The 25077-nt window shown below is 31.0% G+C and overlaps 1 protein-coding gene across 1 annotated transcript in view; it reads left to right on the forward strand.

The window, feature by feature from the left end:
- The window catches only part of LOC134701585 (uncharacterized), a 170277-nt gene that overhangs the window by 138688 nt on the left and 6512 nt on the right, over window positions 1–25077 (forward strand). Inside the window, exons 19-32 of the mRNA XM_063562752.1 lie at window positions 599–712; window positions 2715–3010; window positions 4269–4356; window positions 5397–5467; window positions 5742–5778; window positions 6450–6547; window positions 7521–7652; window positions 14716–14855; window positions 15013–15148; window positions 16743–16862; window positions 17695–17794; window positions 19977–20050; window positions 23151–23276; window positions 23820–23930. Coding sequence (XP_063418822.1) covers window positions 599–712; window positions 2715–3010; window positions 4269–4356; window positions 5397–5467; window positions 5742–5778; window positions 6450–6547; window positions 7521–7652; window positions 14716–14855; window positions 15013–15148; window positions 16743–16862; window positions 17695–17794; window positions 19977–20050; window positions 23151–23276; window positions 23820–23930 — 1643 coding nt within the window. The remainder of the gene's footprint in view (window positions 1–598; window positions 713–2714; window positions 3011–4268; window positions 4357–5396; window positions 5468–5741; window positions 5779–6449; window positions 6548–7520; window positions 7653–14715; window positions 14856–15012; window positions 15149–16742; window positions 16863–17694; window positions 17795–19976; window positions 20051–23150; window positions 23277–23819; window positions 23931–25077) is intronic.

Here is a 25077-nt window from a genome sequence, read left to right on the forward strand (position 1 = left end):
GGCCAAGATATATCTGCCATGAAATTTTTAAACCAATCAGGCAACGTGTTGCTCGGCTGCTGCCACTGAAATGGTAATTTTAAGAAAATTTTGCAGCGTTTGGTTACTATCTTGAATATTATTATAGATAGAGATAAACTGTAAATAACAATAATGTACAGCAATGTAAGAGCTACAAAAAAGTTAGCTTGACCAAAGTGGTCAATTGACCCCTTAAGGAGTTATTGTTCTTTTAAGTCAATTTTAAACAATTTTCTTAAATATTAACAAAATATTTACCACTGTCACTCCTGTGCCAATTTCATTATAGATAGAAGTTATTGTAGCAGTAAAATTGTTCAATAAAGTAAGATCTACAAACACATCATCAACACTAAAACACAATTTTGTCATGAATCCATGTGTGTCCTTGTTTAATATGCACATAGACCAAGTTGAGCGACACAGGCTCTTTAGAGCCTCTAGTTTTACCAGTACAAGTCGTGTACTTGTTACTTTAATGTGTTTAGTATATATACGTGTACTTTACTTTGTTTTATATACTATTTTGGTTAAATGTGTGCACCGTACCTTTGATTTTTTTAAGTATACATTGCAGAAACTTTGCCTCCTTTAAAAATCGACAAGACACAGTGGATATTCATTGGAGGAGTTGTTGGGGCAGTTTTGGTTGCCATTGCAGTTATATTGGTTGGAGTATTAATTTGCAGGTATCTTTAACATATATCACATACCTATCACCATTTGTACGTTGTTTTGATACAAAATACTTCAAAACTTTTTCTCTAAATGTTTGGACAAAAATCAATTTTAGAGGAGAGAGCAGAAAAAACAGACGCAATACTAACTGAGTGCGTGCATGAAGGTTTATTTTCCTTTTTATTATTGACGACCATTACGATACATATTTGCATTCAACAATAGTTTCTTCAAGCCGTACACATTTTGTTAGTCCTATTTCATATATTTGCGGTATAATATTTGAATAAATAATTTAGTGTTGCATAGCACAGTTTAATGTACAGAGACGTTCAGCAAAATGTTAACATAATTTATGGGAGCAACCATTTTATAGAATAATTTTGAAATATTTTTTAGTAAAAAATATTAGTATTATAAAAGCATTGTTCTTCTGTCAACAATTCTGAGTTCTAAGCTCAAATGGTTACTAGTTTTGTGTGGCCGAATCTCTCTCAATCAAAATCTATACAATTTAGAACTAATTATAAATGAAAGCTCTCAATCAAAATCTATACAATTTAGAACTAATTATAAACGAAATAGTTATCAAAGGTACCAGGATTATAATTTAGTACGCCAGACGCGCGTTTCGTCTACACAAGACTCGTCAGTGACGCTCAAATCAAAAATATTTTTAAACCCAAACAAGTACAAAGTTGAAGAGCATTGAGCTAGATTTTCAAAATGATAATCATATCATTTGTTTTCTAGAGATCACTTTGATTGGTCTATTTCCTACTCCTACACATTTGATGACTGATTACAATTCGGTTATTTAAATTTTAAATACGATATTGTATAATTGTCAATGAGACAACTCTCCACCATATACCTAATGCCGTAAAATTTACCAACTGTAGGTCAATATCAGCCTGTTACAATGAGCAAAACCCATAACGCACACCAAATAGTAAAATAAAAAAATATAGAATTTCTAGGAAAATTTAATAACAAAAAGTCCCTAAGCAAATGGCAAAATCAAAAGCTTTAACAGATCAAACAAATGGATAACAACTGCCATATTCCTGTACAGGTTTTTTCTTATGTAGAAAATGATGGATTTACTTTACGAAAAATTAGATAAAAATAGTTCTTTTGTATAAGTTTCAACATGAACACGTTAAATGTACATACATGTTTGGTGTTGACGAAATAGAAATGAATTTGATTAAATCATGAAGATGTCATAAGTGTTGCAAAATAAACGTGTTCATGCATAGATAAAACAGTTTGAAGCCAATGCATATGGTAACTATAGAAAAACTTTTAATCGATAAAATAAGAAATGATCTCAATTCTATAACTTCACTGACAATTTTGAAATAACATACTCGACATATTTTACTATAGGAAACGTGCAAATAGAACTCGTAAACCAAGAAGAGGCTCACAGTTTTCAAATGATTTAGCTGGTTATCCAGGTATTTTCATGTAATATCCTAAAATAAAAGTATAAATCCTAATCTTAGGAAATCTGATTAAAAAAGAAAATCCTCACGTTTTTTTATTTATTTATGATTAAGATGTCACAATATTTCTCATATACAAGAACAATGATCTATTAAGTTACTTTATAAAAATAAAAAAACGCAATGAGAAAAACAAATACTATGATGACAGATTCCATCGCACACTTAAAGTTACTAAAAAACTTCAAATTCAGTTTGAATAAAAGATATTCAGATATGTGATCAATGCCTAACAAAACGTTTATATCTATTAAGTCGTTTGTTTTTGAACAGATGGTCCTTTTGTCATCCAAGTTTATATGTACTAGAGTGTATGAAGCTTTGCAAATATTTCAACTTTAATGTTCAGGCTATGTATAGTTTTTCTGTTCCCAATATAGTCATGTCTCATTTGTTCAAATTTGGTTACTCTGTTAAATAGTTGATTTGCTTAAATCTTCAGACGATTAAAAGTTGAAATCAAATAAAGTAGTCATTTACTTTTGAAAGGTTTTCTTTTAACAGCATATTCCAATGATACATTTGAAAGTCCACAATATGCACAGGTAGAAAAAGAAAATCAAATGACATCTAAAGGAGTGATGGTTGAGTTAGGAAATGTTTCATCGTCAGAAGATTCGGATACCAATGACAACAGACCTGATAATCTTTATCTAAATACAGAGTCAAATGATGCTGACAATTTATATTCAAATACAGAGACAAAGAACTTATTTTCAGAATACAATATTGCAGTTGGCAGCTTACCGAGCGTTGCAAAAATGAAAAGGAAAAATAATTCATTTAAAAAAGAATATGCTGTACGTCGCTTATTTTATCTAAATGTTAGATTATTTAAATGTATCTCCCTCATGCAAAGCTCTAATTCCTTTTACGGATTTGGGTATACTTTTTTGACTCTTTAGATTATAGCTCTTCGTCTCTTATATAAGCTTTGGATTTCAAATATTTTGGCCAAGAGCATCACTGAAAAGACATGTATCGTCGAAATGCGCATCTGGTGCAAGAAAATTGGTATCGTTAATTTTATTACTATAGTCTGTGTGTGTTTGATATAAATCGCTTCTTAACAATACGAAAACAATTTTATTCTGGTGAAAAGTAAAAACACAAAATTACTGAACTCCGAGGAAAATTCAAAAAGCAAATTCAAAAAGCAAAAAGCAAAATCAAAAGTCCAAACACATCAAACGAATGGATAACAACTGTCATATATTCCTGACTTGGTACAGGCATTTTCTAATGTAGAAAATGGTGGATTGAACCTGGTTTTATAGCTAGCTAAACCTCTCACTTGTATGACAGTCGCATCAAATTCCATTACATTGTCAACGATGCATGATCAAAACAAACATACTCAAAGAGTAAAAATGTCAAAAATAGGGGTACAGCAGTCAATATTGTGTTATCATCTTAATATCACTATAAAAACAAATGTAACGAAGAAGCACAAAAAGGCATACATCAAATTTAGCATACTCATTTTGCTTTCTTATCCGACTTAATTTATCTATGGAAAGTGTACCCGATAGAAGGTTTTCAGTACTGGTGTGAAATTGCGCGTTTGAAATTCATAAAACATAAAACATAAAACATAAGTCATAAAAATAATTTTGACGTTCAAAGTATGACGGCATAGATAAATGCAGAGTCACGTAAAGTAGATATAACAAACAAAAACAGACAACAGTAAAAGTAATAATAATTAATAAAATAGTTGTGTGGTTCAAAGTATGACGGGATACATAAGTACAGTTTCACGTCAAATGTTAATCATAAAAAACAGACTTAACAGAAAAAGTAGTATTATTGAATTTGATAACTTATCGTCTCAGTTCAGATAATAGTTCTTCATAGAACGTATAATATCAATTATATACGAGCAGCATAAACAATGATATGAATTTTGAAAGAGCAAAAATCCTATTATCAATATTTTACACGTTTACAAAAGCTTTTAAAGTAAATCGGTTTTTTTCTTTACTTCTCTTTACTTAAATAAGGCGAAATCATCTGAAACAATTTTTACCACTACTTATCATAATGTTTATATTGCAGATGCTACCAAAAGGTTTAAAATTTCCATATTCAGAGGGTGAAAAGGAAGAAAACAGCAAGAAGAACAGATACCTGACGACATTTCCCTGTAAGACCAATTTTGAGTGCTAAATTACATAAAGTTGAATACTGAATATTTGATAACAAAAAGTTCAGTATTGCTCAGTATATCTCAAACAATATCCCAAACTTATATGGAACAGTAAATATATACAACAAAGTAAAAGATGGATAAAATTAGATACACTATCATCATACTTAAAGATAGAACTTAATTAACTTTAAATCAGTAATAATTTGATTCAACAAACGCCGCATCGGATTTTGCAACATCAAAAATATATGTTCCGACAGCAAACACGATTAGCTGGTAGCTAGCAATGGTGGTCAATGGTGTTTCCCTTAAAGTAGTCTGGTAAGAACGTGTTACCTATACATTTATAAAAATTGGATAATTTATTAGAATTAAAAAGCATTCCTTTGAAATTATTTATTACAATTTTTGAATAACGAACCAAACGTGTGGTTTTTTTTAAGCTTTGATAAAAATGCATGGATTTAGCAGTTCAAAGTAAAACTTGCTAGCAAGCCGAATTTTATAGTAAAACAAATCTGATCTTTTATGACAATAAGGTTTTGAGACATTGAATATTGCTTTTGTTCATACAGAGAGAAATGTAAGTAACCTGATCTATAACACATCAATATCTAAAAACATTAATATAGAATATATGCATTGTTATAATCGTAATGTAACAATTCTCTAACAACTCTTATAAAAAAAAATTAAAAAAAAATAAATATATCATACTCAAAGACGCTCAGATTACAACGGATTTAACGACAAAGTAAGCATCGTTTTTGTTGGGGTTCGTTTCTCTGAGTTTTTAATGTACTGTTTTATGAACTGTTGTTTGTCGTTTTCGATTTTTTTTGTCACGGACTTGTCAGTTTTTTTTTTTTATTTATGAGTTGAATACCCCATTGGTATTTTCTGTTTATCTTTTCCCTTAAGTTGCATAATCGCAACTTAAAATTATATGGACATTCCATAATATTACTGTCATTTTTATAACGTTTTACAATTGTTACATAACTCTTATTCATTTAATACCTCTCGTTTCGTAGACGACCACTCAAGAGTTCAACTGGATATGTATGATGCCAACACAGACTACATTAATGCCAATTATATAAAGGTAATATCTTTTAACAACTATATAAATGTCCCCCTCAATGACTTTCATTAATTTGATATTGAAATGATTTTTCATGTTAAATAACTTTAAAATGTCACTTGCTATTAGATGAGTTGAATATATTTTAATATTAATATCGGAGTTTTTTTCCCTTAAGAGATGCTGTTTACATTTTTACAAAACCAGATTTCGATAGTTCATTACAATTTTGTAAATGGAATTGAAAAACAATTTATCATAATTTGTTTGTTAATATTGAGCTTTTTATTTATAGAACTACAGCAATGACAAGGCGTATATTGCAACACAAGGTATATTACTGATAACTATGATATATCAATAAACCCCACGAATATAGTACTCATACTCCATTTTGAAATAGATGCCACTCACGGATAACGTTTCGAAACTAATACACAATATACGATGTACGATTTACAAATAAAGTTAATTCGACACTAATACTAATATAGATGGAAACGATATTTGGTAACTTTAATGTTTCATCCATCTAACTAGAAGAAATTTGCTCTGGTCTTCTATTATCAGTTACACATTATGACAGCTATAGTGGATTGATAAAGCATATAAACTGAGTCAGTAAATTTCCTCATAAAGATCATTAACATGAAGTTGTGACAAAAAGTATTTTCAGTCGTTGTTATAGAAACCAATATTTTTTATTCAAGCAATAACTTGGTGTCTGGTTGACCATTGCAGTAATAATCAGGTCTTCATTAGACCTAGTACTTGCACAAGGGTATACAAAAAAAAATAAATGATATAACAATATTCAACCCAAACTTAAGCAGATCTTTCAATTATTTGTGGTGTGAAAAACAATTTCTGTAAGATATGTTCTTGGTCATAAGTTTTAAATTTATAAATGTACAGAAATATAATCCGATGTGGTTACGATGCAAATATTGAAGAACATATATTCGGAAACACTTTATTTATATTTTAATTTTATATTTTATAGGACCTAAGAAGAATACCTTAAGTGACTTCTGGCATATGATTTGGCAAGAAAACGTGGACACAATTATAATGGTCACAAATTTAATGGAAGGTGACAAGGTAAGAATAGTTAGATATGTTTATAGCATAGTAACGTTGTTTAAAGTGAGATCAGGTCATATTGGAACGGTTTAATGAAAGGGACTTCTTAGCTGCTGCTATTTATCACTAAGTGAAGGTTAACTACCAGAGGCAATATCTTTAAGTAGTCAACATTTCGGTGTTGACATGAATATCAATAATTTTGTCATTTTTATAAATATTCTGTTTAACAAACTCTAAATTTTTCGAAAAACTAAGGATTTTCTTATCCCAGGCATATATTACCTTAGTCGTATTTGGCACAACTTTTTTGAATTTTGGATCCTCAATGCTCTTCAACTTTGTACTTGTTTGGCTTTATAAATATTTTGATATGAGCGTCACTGATGAATCTTATGTAGACGAAACGCGCGTCTGGCGTACTAAATTATAATGCTGGTACCTTTGATAACTATCTAGCATAGGACAAGTTTTTTTATATTCATAAACAACCCCTACAAATGTTTTTGTTGGTACAGTTGAAAGAGTTATTGCAAACGTATATAAATAATTGAAAAACGTAAAGCTAATTTGTAAAAAATAACAATTCTTTGGATAACTTAAAAGAAGTTACCTCATATGATAGGTATCTATTATTCTTATTATAACAGTTATTTAATACTTGATCACAGCAAACAAACCAATAATACTAGTACTAAATATAAGAATACAGTACATAATGATATCAAATTTAGGAAAAATATAGACAGAACATAATGATATCAAATATTGGAATATTGTAGACCGTACATAATGACATCAAATATAGGAATTGTATGTGCAGTATGCATTGATATTAAAAATTGGAATATTATGGACAGTACATAATGACTATCGGAATACGATGAGCGATTTACAATGATATATCATAGAGAAATATAAAAATTCTGTAATGAGAAAAAAACATTAATTATATATACATATATATTGTAAGAAGTATATTGCATTTTAGAAAAAGTGTGATCAATATTGGCCAGAGTTAACACATAAAAAAGTTGTAATTGGTGAATTCACACTCCAAATGTTAGAGGAGAGAGAAAATACAGTATACATTTATCGCAGTATACAAGTGACATGTGAACACGTAAGTAGTCGTTGCCTGAATATATTTTATGTTTTTTTCCGAAGTTCTCAATATTTCTTTGACGCGAAGGAGTTTTTATTCTCGTATAATTGAAGCCGCAGAAAACTAACTAAAACAATTTTATAATTGTCAGACCTAGTGTGTATGGTCTTTTGATCTATTGAAGTGTTTTACATTCGTCATTTCGAGGACTTTATCATTGGTGGACGGTAAAGCTTTGCTCATTGGTGAACCCATATATACCACCCTGTACATCATTTTGGTTTTAAATTAATATCATCTTCTTATTTTCATATTTTATATGACTTAAGGGATGATTAGCAATACTTTAAAATAATCCTTTTTTAAAAAGAGGAATATTACAAAATATCGAAAAAATACACAGCTTATAATTTGGTACGCCAGACTCGCGTGACGTCTACAAAAGACCTAGGAGTACTTACCAATAAAGATCGGTTGGATTGCCAATCAAAAACGATGTCACATTTTGTTGGTTTTGCGTTGTGCTTCTTAAAAACAAAGTGTATCATCTCTTGATTATCACCAGTTATTCAAGTATTTTTCTTTAAAAAAAGTCTTACCAGCATTGATATATTACTGCAAGAAATATTAATAATTGTTTTTTTTTTCTAAAGATGCAATACGGTATTGCTTTATGAAATTGCAGTTTTTTTTTTGTTTTTTTGTGTGTTTTTTTTAAGACATATAAACGTTTTATTCCTAAATATTTCCTGTGAACAATTACCTTAGTCGTCCAGGATCAGACTAAGGGTCCCTGTTTACAAAGTGAAACCATCTATCCAGGGGAAATAGAAGGCAATAAAAAAGTAGTCCACTTTTAACCTTGGATTTACATTTGGTGTAAAAAAAAATTATATCCATATAATGTTAGAAGCATCTAACAGATCTATACTTTAATTTCAAAATAGTAAGTAAATAACCCACATAGAATATGTGCATTTACTAAAATAACCATGATAGGCTATTACTTTTTTGTCATATTTTCTTATATACAATCACTATTCTAATGCTATAAACCATAAAAAATGTACTTTGACTCAAGCTATATTTTACTATATAAAATGTCTAAATTTTCATTATGACAGCCTCCAATTTTGTTTTATCAATGGTATCAACGCCTTTCAAAAGAAGAACAAATTTTAGATTATATTTCAAGTTGTGTTTCCAAATTTTATAAATATCTTGTGGTGTTTTAGGCGTTATGTTAAATTTTATTGAATTCCTAACTTTCCATAGTGTCCATTTAAAATATATGATAATTATGTTTAAAAAATTATCATCTTTTGGTTCTCCCGTATTTTTGCCCAATAGAACCTCCTTTTCACCAAAAGGATTATTTATTCCTATTTTTGATTTGATAAGTATTTCTTGGAGGTTTTTTAAAATTAACTGTGATGTACTACAACTGAAAAATAAATGTTGCAGGGTTTCTATATTATTGTCATTTTGACAAATGTGGCATTTTCCATTTGATATCTTCATTTTTTTTAATCTTTCTTCAGTATATAAAATATTGTGCATGGATTTCCATTGGAATTCTTTTACTTTATTTTCAATTTTCAAAAATTTTAATTCCGACCACATATTTTCCCAAGGTATATTTGTTCCAAATATTTCCTCCCACTTAATTTGACATTTTGGAGATACATCTTTATTTAAAACCGTACGAATATAATTGAGTTTTAACTTCGCTGGTTTGATTTTTTGGTTGTTTAAGTTAATGATCTCTAGGTCATTTGATATGTTTAATCTACTTTCATAATGCAAATTCTGGTTTCCGCAAGATTTCAAAATTTGCACGAAATCTTTTGGAATTGCCTGTTTAATTTTTGAAAATTCGGAAATACAATTTCTCCGATCAATCAGCTTCCTATAAATTTCATTACAGCTAATGAAATCCGTAGTTTCTAAATTCCAAATGTCCTGGATAGTTGTGATACCGCTTTTTAAAAAGGAAGAGTAGAACAATGGCTTATTTTTGAAACGAATAGAAGAGTTTCCAAATATCCTCATATTTAAAATAGCACTTTTATATGGAGGTATTTCGACATTTTGAATAAATCCTGACCACGTGTTTATAATTTTCTGATAAATTTGTGGTAGTTGGTTCATATCTAAACCATTTAAACTTGAACATTTACATACAAAAAAAGCATCATTATATTTTTCGTCAAATGTCCGAAGCCAATACTTACCGATCGCATTCCAGCTTTCCAATGGCTCATGAATTAAACGATATACAAGTTTTGTTTGTTTACTTTTTATAAACGTATCTATACTTACCATTCCCATCCCCCCTTTTATTTCGTCCAAACAACAGACATTTCTATCTACCTGGTTCACTTTTCCGTCCCATATAAAGTTCCAAATTATATTATTTAGCTCTTTAGTGTATTTATCCGGAATTCCTCGTATTTCGATCTCGTAAGAACAAAGAGAAAGTATCATATTTTTTACTTAAAGTGTTTTACCTTTAAATGTAAGCTTCCTACTTTTCCATACATGCGTACAATTTTTAACTTTTTCTATTATTTTTCTCCAAATATCATCGTCATCTATTTCATAACCATGGCAAACCCCTATTGTTTTAACATTGCCTGTGATCCATTTGATTTTATCAAATTTAAATCGTTTTCTTTTAGAAGCCCCTAATAGTAAGCCTTTTGTTTTGTCAAAGTTTATTTTAGAACCCGAAGCTTTTTCGTATAAGGACAATATTTTAAAAGTATTTTCTACAGATTTTTCATTTTTATTAAATACCTGGGTGTCATCTGCAAACATGCATAATTTGGTTTCTATAAAGTTCCCTCCCCCTCCTGGTAATTTTAATCCTTCGATTTTAATGTCACCCCTTATCGCACATGCCATGGGTTCAGCTTGTATGATATACAAGAGAGGCGCTATTGGACACCCTTGCCTAGCGGAGCGAGTAATAGAAAAGTATCTGGATACAAACCCATTAGTTTTGATACACGTTGTAGCATTGTATAATAGCATTTTTATCCATGCTCTAAATTTCCCGCCAAATTCAAATTTCTCCAATACAAAATCTATCCATTCCCATTCAACCCTATCAAACGCTTTTTGTTGATCCAAAAATAATATAATTCCTTCTTCATCTTCGTTGTCAATATATTCTATAATGTCCTGAATCATTCGGTTAGCCTCGCTTATATTTCTACCTTTGACAAACCCCTTCTGATCGGTATGAATAATTTTAGGCAATACTATTTTAAGTCTTTCAGATAGAATCTTTGCAATAATTTTATAATCACAATTTAGTAGCGTTAGTGGTCTCCAATTTTTGATATTTTCCCTTTCCCCTCCTTTATGTAATAAGGTTAAGACCCCCTTATGTTGAGAGTTACTCAATATAGTATCATTAAAAATTTCTTGTAGTAAACTAAAGAAATCGTCTTTTATTATATCCCAGTATAAAACATAAAATTCTGATATTATACCATCTTCGCCAGGTGATTTGTTTTGTTTAAGTAATTTCAGTACCTTTTCCACTTCAGATATATTTATATCTCTATCTAACATCTCTTGATCTTCCTTACTTACCTTGTCTACAATAAATTGACAAAGTTGTTCGCCCGCTGTTTTGTCCCATCCTTCCGTAGCAAAAAGTTTAGTATAAAATTTTACTTGTTCATTTAAGATTGAATCAATGTCACATTTATACTCACCGTTTTCTGTTTTTACACGTTGCCATAGTTTATTCTGCCCATTTTTCTTTTCTAAATTAAAAAAGTATTTTGTCGACTTCTCCCCGTCTTCTGCCCATTTAGTTCTTGATCTAATTTTTGCGGAGACTGTTTTTTAGTATAATATTCCTTAATTTTATTTTCTAATTCTAAAATTTTGTCACATGATTTATTTGATTCGTTTAATTGAAGTTTCAATTTTTCAAGCTGTTTTTCTAAAGCAATGACATTATTTTGTTTTGATAAACGGTTTAGTTTTTTACTAATTTCCATGATCAAAAATTTAATTTTTGATTTTGTAACATCCCACCAGTCTTGAATGCTATTGAATCGGTTCTTGCTTTTAACCCAATTTTCCCAAAACGTTTTAAATGCATTTGAAAATTCATCAGTCTTAATTGTATTTAGATTCATGATCCATATTCCCGGTCCTCTTTCAATGTCATCTAATTTTATTTTTGAAGTGACTATGTCATGATCACTAAATGGAAATGTGATTATACGTGTGTTTAAAATTTTGCAGCTAATGGATTTCGTACAAAAAATATAATCTATTCGTGATTTTGAATTGCCTCTTTGAAAACTATACCGTCTATTTGTTGGAAATTTAGATCGCCATATATCATATAAATCAAAATTCAATAGAAGATTTTTCAACTCGTTTAAGCCTGTATCATCATTTTGGTGTGAAGGGGACCTATCTAACTTTCTATCTAACGCACAATTAAAATCTCCTAAAAAAATATTATAATGATCCGTTCCATCATCTGAATACAAGTCATTTTTAAAGTTTTTCAGGTTTTCAAAAAAATGTTTCCTTTCAGAACCCTTATTTGGGGTGTACAAATTAAAAATATGGTAAACCGCACTGTTAGTTTTAAATTCACCAATTTGCATTCTACCTTTATCATCTATCCTTGAGATATCAAAGCTAAGCGTAAAATCTTTTTTTAATAAAATTCCTACACCTCTCGATTCGTTTGTACCACAATTCCAAAAACTTTCACCACCCCCATATTCTTTCCATTCTTTGCTCCAAAGCCAAGTTTGGTCCTGTGTACAATGCGTTTCTTGTAAACAGACAAGATCTTTGTTTTGTGAAACAATCCAATTAAAAACTAATGTACGTTTTTTAACATTTCTTAATCCATTTACGTTTATTGATGCTATTTTTATACTCATTGTAGAAGTTTGAAAAGGTAATTTTGTTTACTTCTGATGTAATGTTTAACGACACGTGATTATCTTTAATTTTGTTTCCAAACAATGGATTTTTGACTTCATGAATAGTAATTACCTTTACGAAATCTTTAACACATACATGTACACTATATACACTACATATCACATATAATTTGTTTGCATTACCGTATTTGGTTAAACATAACAACCTATCATAAATATTCAATAATTTGACTTTATACTGCTCACCTTTCCTGAAACAGTTATTTTTATACATATGGTATATGAAATAAAAACTACAGTCTACAATCAATAGAAACAATATACAAATATGATGTTTAAAAGTAGTGGACATATTTACAAATTTTAAAAACTCATACATGCATTTTTTTTTTTATTTTAGGTTTTTGTTTTCTTATGAACATAATACAGTTTGATTTGACATATTTTGAGTTAAGCTTTTTTCGGTTCAGTATTGGAACGTTTGCTCATTCTATCCGCGGAGGAAGGTGTTGTTGTTCCGTCACTTCTCTTTCGTTTTGGGTCCATTGGTGTCTGTTGTTCTTGTACGCACGGTTTCGGAGAATGAAAGAAATCGTCAAGTTTTCTGTTAATACTTAGTGCACCTTCTGTGCTTATATGCACACCGCTGTTGTCGGCTTTGTCAAACAAAGATCTGATGATTGTTCCATTTTTATAGAACAGTTTCTCTAAATCAACATAATCTATATTGTCCTCGCGAGCGCACAGTTTTCTAATAAACTTGTTTACGCTTGTTGCCGATTGGTTTAATCTGTTTATTTGCGCACTGTTACCTTTACGTGGTATGATGCTACAAAGACCAACATGCGACTCTGGATAGGCGGATTTCACTTGAGCCACTGCTTTTGTCACAACCTGATTTTGAAGCATTCAATAAGTTTTCATCAGTTTCGCCGAGTCTTGTACAATTGGACGCGCCAATAAGGACATTTAGTGTATCGGTAGTGTCTTTTTTCCCACTTTCGGAAAAGGTGTCGTTATCACAAACTGAGTGTGTATCTGAATGTGCATCTAACTTAGTTTCTTGTCTACCCTCAATTATTTCAGGACCTTGCTTACTGTAACCTTGGTTTTCTTGGTCTTGCTTAAAACTTTCGCAGTCTCGTCTAGGATGCCCATCTATGTTGCAGTAAGAGCAATACGGTTCATTTGGACAAACATTAGCTAAATGACCAATAGCAGCACAGTTATAGCACCTTCGCTCATTCATAATTTTTGGACGATCTTTACATTGATATGAGGAATGACCGATCAACTTACAATGAAAGCATGGTGTACGGTTATTGTCAGCAAATAAGCGAACTTCAAAGCGGCCTAGGCTAGTTCTGAGAGGAAGAACAGGCTCACAGTTCAATATATCGATATACCGTGCCCCATTTTCAATTTCGGTCCCTTTAATATAACCTCTTTTAACAGAGCCGGGAACAATTTGACCAAATCGAATCATTTGTGCAACAATATAACGATCGTCAAGCTCGTACGGAGCATCTTTTATGGTAACATGTGTTATTGACTTTTCTACATCAAAAAAGTTAATTGACCTGTTCCTTAATGTTATACCATTTACTACCAACGTATCTTTTGACTCTACGTCTTTAAGAGACACAATACATTCTTTTTCTGTAATTTGTATAGATCCAACATTGTTTATATGGATTTGTTTACTTATTTCTGTTAGAATTTCATCGTGTTTTATCCCTTTGAAACCTTTGGTGTAAAAATGTATGGATAATTGTCTGCTTACCCTCGACATTTTTCAGTGAGTTGAAATCAGGATGTCACAACAGGACACATAAACAAAGTCAAATTATGCATATAGTGTGCAAAATGTCATTTTCTTTGTTTTCTAAATCCTTTTGAAGAACAAATATATGAAAATCTTGAAAAAATTGGCACCAGAAATATCCAATATAAGGAGTTTAATTAATTTTCCGCTGCACAAAAACTCACACGTCCATTTACAAAGGGACATCATGAAATTGCAGTTAAATAGTCTTGATCCGTTGTCATTTGTGTCCCTGTTTATATTCGAGTAACTGTGAACTATATAATACACACTTAAATATGTATGAATAAAAAAACATACCTATTCTCACTTCAAATATTTGTAGACCGACAGAAAAATTCAGCAATTTCACTTTACAAAGTGGCCTGATCATGATGTGCCAGACAAAACTAATTTAGTGAATTTCTACCGAAAGGTGAAGTCGATGCCAAGTAATGGATCTGGTCCGATGGTAGTTCACTGCAGGTTTGTATTTTTATCTGTCATATACATCTGCATTTTTCTTTTTCAACGGAATTTTACATATCTTTTTTTAGATCCAAATTAGCAGAAATTGTCTTACTTTTACACATCATTTGTAACTTTTTTAACATTTCATTCTTTCTGTTTAATATCTAATTAGTGCTGGGGTTGGCAGAACTGGCACATTCATAGCACTTGACGCACTATATGAACACGGCAAAGCTACTGGGTTTGTTAATATTATGGAATACACACATATGATGAGACAAGACAGAATGAATATGATTCAAACTGTGGTAAGTATAAAACTTCTTGGTTTGTTAATATTATGAAATACACACATATGGTTAGACAAGACAGAATGATCCAAACTGTGTTCATGTTTTTACATAAATAAGGCCGTTAGTTTTCTCGTTTGAATTGTTTTACATTGTCTTATCGGGCCTTTTTATATCTGACTATATGCGGTTTGGGCTTTGCTCATTGTTGAAGGCCGTACGGTGACCTATAATTGTTAATGTTAATTAAAGGTCTTTTGTGGATGGTTGTCTCATTGGCAATTATAATACATTTTCTTTGTTATATGTGGTAAGTATAAAACTACTGGGTTTGTTAATATCATGGAATACACACATATGATGAGACAAGACAGGATGAACATGATCCAAACTGTGGTTAATATAAAACTACAGGGTTTTTAATAGAATGCAATACACACTTATGATGAGACAAGACAGAATGAACATGACATCTTCCTATATCTATGATCCCCAAACTGTGGTTAGTATAAAACTACTGGGTTTGTTAATATTATGGAATACACACATATGATGAGGTAAGACAGAATGATCCCCAAACTGTGGTAAGTATAAAACCTGATAAATCAATTACAAAGTATAGGGAATAGCACAAAAATCAAATAAATTCCTAATATTTTAATACATAAACATCTTTTCTTTTTCTTTTTTCGATGTAAACGACATCTATTTTTATTATCCTTGTAATAAGTTTTCTCATGATTTTGTCTTGTTTTGTTTTTCATTGGGCAATTGATGATTAAATGCCTTAAACATAAACCAGAATAGTTGTATTGTTTTTGATTCGGAAATTGATGATTTAAAAATGTCATGAACATAAACCAGAATAGTTGTTTTGTTGCTGGTAGCTTTGATGAGTTCTTTCAGTAAAAGCAAAAGAATATTGCATCACAATTTCGGTTATGTGGTTCATGTATAATGAATTTAAATTAATAGTCACATTGATAATTCACGTCAGAAATGACATAAGCTTCTTCGATCCTGTACCGTATTTGCCAAAACGGTTCTCTATATATTCAAAAGATGATGAAATAATAGTGCAAAATTAGCACAGAAAAACTGTTAGCTTATTCATAATCTCTTTCGAAATACTAATACAATTTATAAACATTATTTAAAGCTAAATATATATTCAATTGTCAAAAACTATCGACTATATATGTACTGAATATAAATTCAGGAGATGTAATGTGATTATCAATGAGACAACTATCCACACGAGACAAAATGGTATAGATATTAATTGTCACAGTTCGATCTATATAACTTCCAATACCCTTACCGCATAGCCGGCTATATAAGTCCCCGTCATAACAAAACAATTCAAATAAGTAACACAAAGGCATGTGCTATTAACACAACGACAAAGGCAAATTTAATATGACCATTGAATTACAGGTTTCTAACTTGTAATTGTTATATACTGAATGAGGCGGAGTTTACAAAAAAGTTAGGGTCATGGAACCCTCTCTCTTTAAAGTGATGATTCAACACCACAAAGGACTACCAATAAACATAAGAAGTTGAAATTTGTTGTATAACCAATGTTTTTTTAAGTCAAACATTATTACAGGAACAATATGCTACAGTGTACGATGTTTTGGTAGAGGCTTTTACTGTACCTCAATCTGCTATTCCTAAACAAGATTTTTTGAATATTTTGGATTCAAGACTTATTAAAAGGGAGTTCCAAGTTAGTATTGATACTTGTAAAGTTTGATGACATCTAGTCGTCTTTTAAGTTTGAATTAAATATTATGTTTAAAATGAACTTTTTATCGAATGATTGTTTGTAGAAAGCAAGAAGCGAATTATACTCTAATCGAACGAGCACTTTTCAGTCCGACATCTTTACATTTGTTTGTTTTACTTTAAGGTGCCGGTATCTAATAAAACAATGATTTAAATATCAAACATACACGACTAAATAAAGACAACATTAGTTTACTGCTATTCAAAAGTCATAAACCGATTGAGAGAAAACAAATCCGGGTTACAAACTAAAATCGAGGGAAACACATCAACCATAATAGGCAAACAACGAAACAACAGAACACTGGAGTGCAACAAAAAGCAAACGACAATGCAAAATACACAGAAACGAAATATTAGATATCAACTGCCATATTCCTTAAACTTACTTCTCTAATTTTGATTTTTCATATTTCATCTTTGGTCAAGCATAAACATCTACAGTTTGATCAGCAGTATAAATCATAATTCGTTAATTCACAAAAAACAAATATGAACGTCTATCGGCAATGTTTAAATGTATGAATCTATTACAAAAATGGTTACCTTGTATATTATGATTTTAATTAAGACTCAACCCCAATTATTGTCGAAGCGAAAAACAACGACCTTAGTTTAGAAAACATTTTAAATTCGTGATTCAATTTTTTTTTTATCAAAAATCAGTAATCTATCAAATTCATCTCAATATGAAATCATATGTTAATTTCATAGAATCATAGCTCTTGAATTAAAAGAATCACGACTCTGAATAAATATTTTTCTTTTTCCAGAAATTACAGGACTTAAAACCTGTAATTGAGTCCAATAAATTCCTAGCGGGCAAACTAAAAGAAAATGTTCCAAAGAATGCAGTTCAAAATCTTTTACCACGTGAGTTTTTTGAAACACTATCTTGATGTTTTTATTCTTACATTATCCGTCGATATATGTATTGATTTTGTTACCTCCGTAGTAGCAATATACCAACTATTGCTGCATAAGGGATATACATTTCCTAACTTATTCGGTATTCAAGAGCATACAACTACTACTGTGACATTGTATACCGTTATCAGATACTGTCAAGAAAGCTGATGAACTAGGGGTATGTCAAAGAACATTTCGGTTTTTTTTTTATTCTTTTTTATATAAGAACTTTCATCAGAATGTATCAAGATCTTGTTGATAAATATTCCGTATCAAATTCATAAATAATACACGATGGTCTTGAAGTGTAGATTCTTGGTCCTGAAGATTTGAATCATCTTAATTATATGTGATAGTATTCTTTTATTTGTCTTTATGAATAGTACGCTTACTGTTTAGTCTGTTTTGGGGATTGGTTCTTGACTTGGTTCTGAACTTGAAGATCCCGTCATTAGTTTATTGTTCTAGATTCCTTGTGGTATAGTTATATTTCATTTTAGCAAATATGCTTTGTTTCTATGCCTTTGTTGTGTTTCGCTGATACATATAACGTACCTCTGTACTTATGCATCTCGTCATTGTGTTATTGTGCCAATGTTTGTTTACATATTTGTTTGATTAATAGTGATTGAGATAATAAAATAATGTTGTACCCCTATTTTTTTTTAATTTGTACATATTATATCAGTATAATAGAATTTAATGCGACTGTCATACAATTTTGAGGTTAAGCTAGCTATGAAACCAGGTTCAATCCACCATTTTCTCCTAAAGAAAATGCATGTACCAAATCTTGAATATTACAGTTGATGGCCATTCGTTTGGTGTGTTTGATATTTTGGTTATACCATTTGATTAGGGACTTTCCGGTTATAATTCTCCCTGGAGTTCTTTGTTGTTTTCTTAATTTACTTTTCAGCTAGCTATAAAACTAGGTGTTTTCCACATTTTCCTACATAGGGAAATGTATGAGCCAAGTCAGGAATATGACAGTTATTTTCCATTCGTTTGGTTATTTTTGAGCGTTTGATTTTGTCCTTTGATAACGTACTCTACGTATTGAATTTTTCTTTGCATTCGGTATTTTTGGTGAGGTTAGGACACTGAAAACTTGAAAGAGATGAAACAAAGCGGTGATCAAAGTACACATGTCTTATAAAATTAGACATTTCCAAGACTACTTTCGAAAAGGACGGGAAAAAAACAAACAAAAAAACCCAAAATAGTAGAAAAAGATCAACTCCACCGAAAACATGGAGAAAATTCCCACAGATACTCCTGACAGGTCATCTTTGTTTGCATATGAAATTGCAACGTAACATGATTGCAATCTATTGCTTACAATATATACTCATTTTCAAAGCAATGAGCAATCCTATAAAACATTTCTAGACAAAACCTGCTTACCCTTCCGGAGCAGCTGAGATCACCCTCAGGTTTTGGCAGGGTTCATGTTGCATATTCTTTAGTTTTCTATGTTTTGTCTCCTTTACTATTATTTGTTTGTTTGGTTTTTTTAGTTTTTAGCCATGGCCTTGTCAGTTTATTTTCAATCTATGAGTTTGACTGTCCCTCTGGTATCTTTCGTCCCTCTTTCCTCTATACCAAAAAGACAACTATACACTATATTTTGTAAATAAGCCTTAGATTCCATTTATTTGCGTTATTATGTAGTATGTAAATCGATGAATAGTTATGAAAAAAAAACTATATGGTGTTCATTTACCTCGTCTGCATGTAAGTATAATTAATGATGGAAATGGGGAATATGTCAAACACCCGACCAGAGAGCAGACAATTGGGTGATTTCTTTTCTTAAATGGATATAAGAGTTGAAAAAAACTAATCTTGGTGATTGACACGAATGATTTGTTTATAAATAAAAACAAGGTTACGAGGAATAATTCTCATGTTATGCCTCTTGTATAATTTCTTTTATGACGATTTTCTATCAAAGCCATCAAAATATCGCCGTAAGCAGCTATAAGGCACTGTTCGGCCTTTGACAATTAGAAAACCACATTATGTATTACTTATAAATACATAATAACAAAACTAATGTTTGCAAATATCTATTTTGTAACTCGTTGATATGATATTAATATTCAATTCACCTTGATGAACATGCGTTTGATGCTTTCCATAGATGATGATTACAGGCCATATCTAATGTCGTATGGAAGATCTAGTAATGATTACATAAATGCTGTGAAGATACCAGTAAGTTAAAGTTGTCAGTTCACTTTCAATGTATGAGTTTGACTGTCCCTCTGGTATCATTTTTTAATGTTAACACCATTTTTACTAAAGCATTATGCTCTGTTTTTAAATAACGCAACACTTTTAAAAATATTGGTGAAAATAATAATAATTTACTACATACTAGTAGCTGAAACATTTTGCATTTACAGTGTTCATAATCTACCTATATTGTCTTACTATCTAACTGACGCAGATCAAAATGTATTCATTTAAACAAACAAAAACGATCAATTGCAAATTAGATATGTAAGGATGTTCTCTATTCTTATTGACTTATTGTCGAATATTTGAAATCCGCTAGTTTTATCCATGTACTGCTATTAAGAACAATCCCTGCTTACCACTATGTATTTTTATATTTTAATTACGTATAGTTAAAAAGCCGTTTCGGGAAATCAATTCTAATTCTAATTATTTATCATAGCTTTTGAATAAAAGGATACCTTCTTACATGTTACAAAAACTAGTAGAGTTATATTCCGCCATACTTTCAATCGCTTATCTCTGAAAACAAGAACACTAACCTTCCATTTGTTCTGTTTTCAAGTTTAGTTGTTTATATAGCATCAGTTTAAAACAGTTTTTGTTATTTAGAAACAGAGTAGCGAGCTTCATTAAACATATCAGTTTGAAGAGGTACATGACAAAAAAAACATACAATATAGATTGCAGGATATTATTTCTTAAAATGGTGTGAAGTTATTTAGGGATAATTCATAATTTAATCATATCAGTTCTGTTGATACCTCGGGCACCAATGCGATATAAGATCTACCTTTTTGAATTCAGCTCATATTGCCCAATGGGCCAAGTTAGATTTTCTCATCTCGTCGTTAACGTTTACTACAATCTTCTGAAACTACTTAGCAAAATTTAAGCAAACTTGGTTACAATTATCATAGGGGTGTCTAGTTTACAAAATGAGTCCCCTAACCCGGTCAACAAACCAATGGCCGCCATGGCTAAAAATAGAATAATGGGGTAAAATGTAGAATTTGACTTAAATTTCTGGAACCAGAGCATTAAGGCCAACCAGGCCAAGAACTATCTGTTTTGAAATTTGCAGACCAATCGGACAACCTGTTGTTGGGTTGCTGGCCATGAATTTGTAATTCTAAGGATATTTTGTTGCTTTTGGTTATTATTTTGATTATGATAATTGATAGAGATAAACTTTAAACGGCTATAATGTTCAACAAAGTAAGATCTACAAATAAGTCCGATGACCCAAATAATCAATTGATCCCATAAGGAGTTATTATCCTTTAAAGTCAAAGTTAACATTTTAAGTAAATTTTTGTAATCACTTACAAAAGTGTTCTTCTGAAACAACTGAGACAAATTTAACCAAACTTGGCCACAAATAAGCATTAGAGAATTTAGTTTTTAAAAATGTATTTGGTTTAAACATATTTATTTGCAAAAGTAGCAAAAGGGATTGGACACAAGTTATAACAACATAAGAGACGTCCTCTCCCAATAAATATATAAACACAAAGTACATTAGATAATGACGGGGTATAAACATAGTATAAAAATGTATACGATGACCCTGCCTGCCAACCAACATGGCAGACATGTCTTAAAATAGAACATAGGGAAAAAATGCAATAAAAATATAATGTGGACGGCAAAGGCTCCTTGGAGCCTCTAGGTATTAAATTTCACGAATATATACACGGAAACTTTCATCGCGTGTGTAGTTGTCCTTACATGTCAAATGCTTTCTTAAAATTAAAGTAAAAATGAAAGGACAAGTTGCTACTTACCTTGTGTAGCCCACGGACGAGAGCGATCAATTCCTATTACTCTTTGCGCCCGTTTTGTCTGTCTTTAAGCTCTACATTTTAAAGAAACGAATTTTCTTTGACATCAAAACATGAGAAATTCTTTGAAACTAGTTTTGTTTAATATTATCTCCGCTGAACGAAGATTCTTATATACACGTCACTTGACCTCGGAATGATGGTTGTATCATTGTCATACACACTCCATTTCCTTATTTGTAGAAAGAAGTCATCACTTCAAATACATGTATATAAGTTCGGATGTTTTCGAACTGTGCCGGTTATAAAAATAACGAGAGGATCTGTTCTGCTAATCAATGTTGACGATTTGCTTCACGATATTAAATAAAAAAATAGAGAATGCCTTTTTGACTAGATTGAACGCATAATTGACGTACATACTTAAAACCCAGGAATTTTAGAGGTGGTTTCACCTTTAAGAATTCTTTGGTTGTTGGTATGCTTATTGAAGTCTGGAACTGGCATGTCAGTTAACTGCTAGTAATCTGATGTTATCATGTTTTATTGTCATTTTGTTTATTTTCTTGGTTACATCTTCTGACTCGGACTACTCTTGAACTGAATTTTAATGTGCGTATTGTTATGCGTTTACTTTTCTGCATTGGCATTAGAGGTATAGGGGAGGGTTGAGATCTCATAAACATGTTTAACCCAGCCGCAATTTTGCGCCTGTCCCAAGTCAGGAGCCTCTGGCCTTTGTTAGTCTTGTATTATTTTTAATTTTAGTTTCTTGTGTACAACTTAGAGTTTAGTATGACGTTCATTATCAATAAACTAGTACAAATGTATATATATTTGTTTAGGGACCAGCTGAAGGACGCCTCCGGGTGCGGGAATTTCTCGCTGCATTGATGACCCGTTGGTGACATTATGCTGTTGTCTGCTCTATGACCGGTTTGTGTCTCTTTGACACATTCCCCATTTCCATTCTCACTTTCATTAGACAATTGGATGTCGAAATTTCTTGAGATAGTACCAACAAAATAGAAAAAAAATCTTGTGCTAAATAGCAATTTTTCAGTATGATACATGTATATACCGAATTACGTTAATTAAAAGAAACATTAACATCTGTATTAATTTAAAGATTTAGTAGGACATATGTTTCATTAATTTGTTTTTTATCGGACTGACTCAAAATAATTCATAATTGCCAGATGGCATTCCTTCTTCCTGATTTTAGTTGGAAATGTTTATCTGCCTTCCATCATTATCGTTGTACTGACCACTTCAATCATAATTTTTTTTAGAGTTTCAGAGAGGGAAGACATATATTTGTAACACAGTACCCATTACAAAATACTATCGGTGATTTATGGTCCCTGGTATATGACAATGATTGCAGAACCATGGTTATTTTAGATGAGTTATTTGAGGTAAACTATAAATACTTGAAAGATAAAAATAAAGTACAATTAAATTTTAAAAGATAACCTGTAAACTATGAATACACTAATACATTGAAATTCCCTTCAGTATAAACCTAAGTTCATGACGAATCTGCTGTAAGGTACATTTCATCTAAAATATGTTTTTCGATTTTGCAATGAAATTTACCGCGGTAATTTCGTTTTCAAGCTTGTAGACATTATAGATGTTTTTGAGGGTGAGAGATTTTTCTTTATTCTACAAACCAATTAGGCACTCTAAATCTAAAAATATGTCTTCGGTATAGTATAAGGTGTTCATTGAATGACCACGCTATATATATATGTATGAAAATCAGTGAAATCTTCTTAAATAATAAGGGTATTGAGGGATAACCATGCATTACACCTCGATAGTTTTCAAAAGGGAAACATAACGCAAATGTGAACGCAAATGTGAACGCACATATAAGTCGACATAATTTATCAAACTGTTTTAACCTAGATCAATTATTATTCAACCTGGTATTGTTTATATATTGTCTTTTCAAGGATGTCATTCCGGAAAGTACTTCCCACAGATTCAGCAACGATAACTTCATTATAAGCAGAATTTCGTCAAATACTCTTCAAGATAAAGTAACGATTTCACTAAGACACAAGGTAGATTTAAACTATGTTTCTAGTTTTAAAAATTATGTTATAATTTGAGAGAGCTTCAGTAGATTTCAAGAGATTTTATCGGATGTTTGATATAATTGATAAAAATGAAGAAGTCAAACACCATCGAACAAAAAGGTATAATTAACGCGTCACTTCAAATTTCGATCGTCCCTATATGCATGACACACTTTTTACTGACCTTAAAGAAATGGCAAACAAATACAAACATTTAAAAAGTTCGACATATTTTTATATAAGTTGGTTTCCTCCTACCTATCTTTTGAGTACAGCCAATTACAATGGAATTGTTCTGGTTGTTCTTATGCTGTGCTGTTCCTATATTATTGGACGGTTTATCAATTAAAAACATGTCCAACCCCGCGTCATTCTGTATGTTCCTATCCGAATTCAGAAACGCATAATTCAGTTATTGTTGTTTGTTTAAGTATTTCATATTTGTTTTTCTCGTAATTATTTTTTTTATGACTATGCTGTTAGTAACTCATTAGAAATGCTTTATTTTTTCTTGTCGGGGCCTATTACGGCAGACTGTACGGGATTTACCTTTCTAAGTGAATAAGGTAGTATGGTTGTCAATATTTTATCACATCCACTTTATATGAACTCTGGTAAAAAGTTGATTGCCAGTTATACCGCACGCCCTTATGGTTATATGTTCATTGGTTGTCTTTAGTTATATCGTGATGGAGTTGTGCTTTGTCTTTCCTAAAACGGTATTGATGAAATGTTCTTTATCGTCTCTGATTAGTTTATCGGTAACGGTTTTAGAAACAGCTGTTTTTAGAGCTTAAAACTGTATAATCACACCTACCGACTGTTGACATCAGTATACTGACCTATTGATCCCATTTTGTCATTTATGTAGTTGGAGTGCTCTCTAATTGATATACACCGCAAAAATCATCTTATCTTCCTCCCAACTTATTTGGTCTAGAAAGTTGACATTTGTTTAATGAAATAAAATGCAAGTAATACATAAATATAGGAATACTGTTTTATATGGGAAATTCTTATACAACACGATTTGTTTAATTTTGTTGAAAAAAAGGTAAAATCGTCGCTGATTGATCATTGTCTTGTAGGATAATAATTCGACTTGATTTAAGTCTTTATGCATGAAACCGAT

The sequence above is a fragment of the Mytilus trossulus genome, chromosome 1 (genome assembly GCF_036588685.1).
Source record: "Mytilus trossulus isolate FHL-02 chromosome 1, PNRI_Mtr1.1.1.hap1, whole genome shotgun sequence".
Lineage (NCBI taxonomy): Eukaryota > Metazoa > Mollusca > Bivalvia > Mytilida > Mytilidae > Mytilus > Mytilus trossulus.